Source organism: Plectropomus leopardus, chromosome 22 (assembly GCF_008729295.1).
Source record: "Plectropomus leopardus isolate mb chromosome 22, YSFRI_Pleo_2.0, whole genome shotgun sequence".
Lineage (NCBI taxonomy): Eukaryota > Metazoa > Chordata > Actinopteri > Perciformes > Serranidae > Plectropomus > Plectropomus leopardus.
In genome coordinates this window covers 5,302,696-5,308,726 of record NC_056484.1, presented here as the reverse complement: position 1 = coordinate 5,308,726, position 6,031 = coordinate 5,302,696, and the positions used below count along the sequence as shown (strand labels likewise).

The 6,031-nt window shown below is 37.9% G+C and overlaps 1 protein-coding gene across 1 annotated transcript; it reads right to left on the bottom strand.

Annotated features, from left to right (window-relative positions):
* Positions 1-88: 88 nt before the first annotated feature.
* si:ch73-352p4.8 (cystine/glutamate transporter) lies at positions 89-5,636 on the bottom strand. The gene is given in 14 exon segments (XM_042511430.1): positions 89-512; positions 802-979; positions 1,071-1,220; positions 1,936-2,032; positions 2,135-2,238; positions 2,325-2,448; positions 2,548-2,592; positions 2,748-2,847; positions 2,964-3,089; positions 3,911-4,026; positions 4,111-4,205; positions 4,208-4,239; positions 5,196-5,442; positions 5,501-5,636. Coding segments are annotated over 13 exon segments (1,452 nt in total). The 5' UTR covers positions 5,416-5,442; positions 5,501-5,636; the 3' UTR covers positions 89-447.
* Between the last annotated feature and the right edge of the window lie 395 nt (positions 5,637-6,031).

The following is a 6,031-nucleotide window of genomic DNA, read 5'->3' as shown; positions in this document are numbered from 1 at the left end:
GTACTGCAAATGTAAATCTACATAGCAAGGTTGCCTATTTTTATTTATATTTGAATAAAAGTTGAAACCATAACTAGATTGTCTCTTCAAAAATGACTTTATTGATTCTTACTTAACTTTCTAAGAGTTTCAGATGTTAAGGGAGAATAACAGTAGAGGACAGCACCTCTTACTCCAGTGTCAATGGCTGTTAAAAACACTGCACTTATGTCCAGCATACACAAATTACCTAAATCTAATGCAGTCTAGGTAAAATTCTGCAAGAGAACTCAAAAACAACACTTGTTTCCATTACAGTTTCAAATTTCCACAAAAAAAGCGTCTTAAAAATCTTTATCAAAATGGGCAGTTAAGACACAAGTTTGAACTCTAACCAAAAAAAGATTTGCGACTTGTTAAGGTGGTATCCAGCTCCAGTCTGTCAGTAGAAAGCGATCTTTGGGGTCCTCAGTATGTCTGCACTTCTTGCTGAGCCACTTCTAGTAGGATCTGTAGCTGCCTGCTGCAGTAATCTGAGAATGTCGAAGAGAGTCAGAATTATGAAAGAGTTGAGAAGCTTTTCATTCCTGCCATATTTAGGAAAAAATGTATACAGTGGGGTGGAGTGAGGTAAATTTAAAATACATTTTCTGAACTGACGTAGAGTTATGTAATTTTAAGCTACATACTGTATATCCAAGATGGAGCAACATATTTTCCAAACAAGATTGAAATGTTTAATCATAAACGCTGAACATTAAGTGCAATTTCCCATAAAAACCTGTAAGAAGCACCAGATTTGCAGATTTTGGTGCAACTTACTAAAGATGCGTCTCCATCTGCTGGGTAAGCGATAGCGGTGGATGATCAGATAGTAAACTGGGACCCCGGTGAGTGTGAGAGCAAAGCTTTGCCCTGTGTTCCAGGGGTCCGAGTACAGAGACAGACCCACGATGAAGAAGCAAACCACCGTGAAGGTGACTGCGATGACCAGGGGCACCTTTGGGTCACCAAAAAAGGCAAATAAAGCAGTGCAGGATCAGTTTAGGGTAAAATATAATGGAAAATATTGTACAGTTTGGCACACTAACCTTGAAAGGTCTTGGGTGGTTTGGGAAGCGATATCGATGGATGAGCATCCCCAAGGTTGCCAAGGCGATGAAAAACCAGCGAGCAAACGAGGCAAAGTTGATTAGCTGGTAGATCTCTCCCCTGATTAACATCATAACCACCAGTGGGTACTGGAGACAGACAATACAGCTTTAATGACAAATCCATAACACAGTCTGCCTCGCTTGTGACTGTGAAATATAGTGATGCAGTGAAGAATAAACGACCTTATATTCTTGCAATTCATCATCTTTTTTTTTAAATCATAGCTGTAGGTACCATTAGGAATTAGAATTTAAAACTGGTTCCCCTTTTAAAACGGAATCGCTGAACCCTACACTGTATTGCATTTAAAATGGACAGTTTTTGACATTTTTCTCAAAAATTAAAACAGAGAATATATGCACAATATGCAAATATAAAAGGCTTCTTATATTTTAAAAAAGCCCCGAGGAAGTGCACCAGGCTCTGAAGCAAATTTTACATAGTGGCCAAAAGTGTCTGTCTGGGTCAGTCATATGACGTCCTCAGGCCCAGAAAGACTTTTTGCCATAGCATTATAAGAAACAAAAACTAGGTAAAAACATCCAGGAAAAAAAACATCACTTAGTTTTCCTGCTTGTTTTTGTTTTTCACTTTTTTTGCTATTTCCAGTTCATATTTGTGGAAAATCTGCCGTAAGTTCTTGCCTGTTTTTGCTCATTGCCTTCTCCCATCTTTTCAAAAGGAATTTACTCAAGTTTCAAACGGTTAAGCAAAATGTGAGATGCATTCATGACATTGATAAAAAAAAATTTGAACAGCCAGATTTCTTTTCCAGTTTATAGTGTGTGGGAAGAATTTTACCAGTAACAGCACAGCAGGTAAAGGTGTGTGTCTGCGGATGTGAATCATAGAAAAGACCACGGGCCAGTGGCCCTCCCTGGCTCCCACAAACAGCATCCTGCAACACAAAAAGTAAGACTTACAAGGCTTTTAGCAGTCATTCCTGGCTGATTTAAAGCACACATTAAGGGCAATAATAACCTTTCTGTGCCCAGATTACCTGGGTGACCCAAAGAAGCCACCGTTAAGCGCTCCGAGGCAGGAAAGCGCCACAAGTAAAGGAATCACAGACGCCAATCCCTGCAGAGCACGGTTAGCAAACGTCTGCAGAGACACAGAATTAGATCGCCATTTAAACACAAAGAGCATATTTCTTATAGATTTCCGTTTGCATGTGATAAAGCACTGACCACAGCCACAGCTTCAGACAGCAGCAGCTCAGCCGGAGTCATCATGGTGTAGTAGGCCACATTTACAAGCACATAAAAGACCGTCACTGTCACCATGGAGCAGATTATTGCAAGCGGGATGTTTCTGACGAGACAGGCCACACACACAGATATGATAGCATATTCAAGGCAATGAGGCTTTTAAAATAGATTGAGTGAAGAGCAGATGTCAGATGTAAAATACCTGTTTGGGTTTATGACTTCTTCTGTGACAAAGTTCAAGTAAAACCTAAAAAAAGGACAAGGCTGTCAACAAACGCATACAGAGCTGATTGTTGTTGTCTTAATAATACTGGTTATTATATGGTCATAGTGTCAGTTAAAGGTTCCATGTATGAGAACACAATAAAAATGGCATTTAAACTGCAATAAATGCTTGTTTACCAGCCACCATAAGCATATAAACCATTGTAGAAGGCTAGCGGCAACCTATCCAGTGTTAATGAGTCGACCTCAAAACCATTCTGGAAATTCTCCGTTTTTCCTAGAAAGAAAATGATGCAGAAGAAAGAAGCTTTTATCAAATAATGATCATTTGCCGGGCCAAACAGCTGCAAAGCAATCTGTTACCCTTTAGGAGAAACTATTAAATCCTCCCACCTTTGGCCAGTGCGATGACTCCAGGGATAATGATGAGGACCAGAGCAAACGTCTTAATGAAAGTCAAGGTGATCTGAGTGCGAGAGGCCATGGTCACACTCCAGCAGTTGATCGCCACGACAAACGCTACAGACACAAAGACAAAAAAAAAACAAACCAAAAAACTTTAAAATAAAAGTTTATGGATCTATATTTTGCACTCCATGGATGTATAAGGTAATGTAATTCAGGGGCGTAAATTTGATTTCAAAGGTGGTAGCTTATATATATATATATATATATATATATATATATATATATATATATATATATATATATATATATATATATGTATGTATGTATACAGTATATATATAAGCTGAAAAAGTACAGCATTGTACCACTCTGCAGATGGTGTGGTACCGTTTTAAACTCATGTAACTGTTCACCTGTTTATTGGATCTTGTTCAAATTTGCACTGTATTTGCCCTGATATCTGCCCCATGCCCCAAAGCGATATAAGCGTCAAAATATATATTTATTATAAAAATAGATTTAAATACAAAGTTTTTATTAAAAGTTACTTTTACTTAAGGTAATATATTATTATGCTATGATTATGAAACTTTGCACAAAAGTAAAAGAGGTGGTGCGTACAGCAAAAATGTGCAAAAAGAGGACTAAAATTTAGATTTTTACATTAATATGTAAGAGTATTCAAAAAGGGAGACTCCGAGCTCCACTATAACAGATACTGTTACCACTTTAAACTCCTTTTTTCAGAATTTTGACATTCTTTTAATTCTTTTCAATCACAACTAGAACAAAATTCCAATAAAGCATTTTTTTGGACTGTTTATAGTGAAGGGGCCCAGCACAACAAGAGACATGGCTGCTCTGTTCCCCTGTAAATTACACCACTGGTATAATGGTATTGGATAGAAAGGATGACGTATAAAACCACTCACTCACTCCCAGGATGCTGACAAGTTTTATTAGCCCTGTCGGAGCAGCGCAGGGCACAAAGAACGGCTCCACCACATAGCGGCCAAAAGCAAGGGACACATAGGAAGCCACAGACGGCCTGGAGAGAAACAAAAATGCTTGTTACTTGGTGTGAAATTTAATTTAAGTCAGGACAAACTGGATGAAAGGAATCTAAACCGACCTGATAAATAAGAACTCAGCCCAGAGTCGTAAAAAGGCAGGCAGTGGTCCCAGTGTCTCCAGCAGATAAGTGTAGTGGCCCCCTGATTTTGTAAAAAACTGGTGCCCAGTTCAGCATAGCACAGGGCCCCTGATGGTAAAGAGCAGACCATGAAAAAACAAATGACATGTAGAGTTTGAAGTGCAGTGAAGAGTATTTCATCACTGTTTGCATTGGAAATGGGCAATCTGGACAAATGCCAAACTTAGACATAAAAAAAAAAAAAAAAAATTTTTTTGTAAATTTGTTTTTATGTTTTATTATTATATATTATGCAACTCATAAACTTGCCAAATGGACACATAGATATGCATATTTTAGTGAATAATTACTATAACAATTTGACAAATTGATGGATTGAAAAATGTATTGACCTATATGCTTAAAACAAATGTGCACTTGGACTACATGATGTTATCCAAAAATAAATTTAAAAAGTAAAAATAACCACAAAATGCAATGATTAATTATTTTTATGTCATTATTCTACATTGAATAGGAAAAAGGAAATTATGAATTTTTAAATGGATATTTTTTTTAATTCTTTAAAGGCTTTTAATTTGATTCAATTCAATTCAAAAATCTTTATTGTTCCCGAAGGGTAATTTGGTTTGCTACAGTAGTCAACACAACCAATATACACCATAATAAATAAATAGAACAAATTAAGGCCTCAATACATATAGGCCTTATACTATATATATATATATATATATATATTATATATATATATATATATATATATATATATATATATATGTATACTATATTTAGATACAGTAGTTGTCATCAAAGTTAGTTTTAGTGAATATGAAACAATCAATCATTAACTGTCCATTACAAAGACATTAGGGCCTAAAGTGTGTTTAAAAACCCAACAGCCATGTAGTTAAAAGATGTTCAGGAAAAAAATTTAGATTTTTAAATATATTTAATTCCATGTAAATGAAAACAAGATAAAATTCAGTTCAACTACCACATAGAAATGAGCTACTAAAAGGTTTTATTAAGACAGAGGAGATGAAGTATACCATTAGACATCTTACCAAACAAAGATAGGACCCCACACAGCGCCCACACCAGCAGAGAGAGCCCCACGCTGCCACTGTTCATCAGAACTCCCTTTGGTGCGATGAAGATCCCGCTGCCCACCACTGTGCCGATGATGAAGCACACGGCAGGCAGCAGGCCGATCTCTCTCTTGAGGCGCACCACCTCCTCTTCTGTCTTCTCCTCTTTGTCAGCCTTCTCCTTCTTCACATCCATCTCTCTGTGTGGCTGCAGATTTCACACCTCAAACTGACCACACTAAAGTCTTCATGGTATTAATCCTAAGAAATGTAGTTCTTACCTCTTTCTTTTTATGGTATCCAAATCTTTTCCACTTCTATTCCTTCAGTGCTTCCCAAAACAGGAATCAACGGTCCTCTTTGTGCTTCCTGTTAACCCCTCCACACACACATTTGCAGCAGTTTAGTGAATGTGCATGAGCCTCAACATGGCCTCCTCTCACCCAAAGTTACCCGCATGTTTTTCTACCCTTATTGGCTGTCCCACCACTCCGCCCAGTCTGAGCAGGGAACAAAGCCAGCTCTCTTCCAAGCTTCAGCAAGTAATTACTGCAGTTTAAAGGCTCGACACTCTTCCTGCATTGTGCTGTGTGTGCATGTGCTCTTACATGTGTGTACAGCTTGATGGAGGCCTTTCTGTCTCTTGGAGGGGGAAAGGGGGTCAGGGGTGATGTAGAGGCAGCTGCAGGGACTGCAGGAGGGCTGTTTTCAGCAACAACATCATCTTGTCCCCTTCAAAGCTTTCATATCAGTTTTTCACAGCTTTCATGCACACATGGCTTCGGCTAAACCTAAAATGTTTGTGCAATATT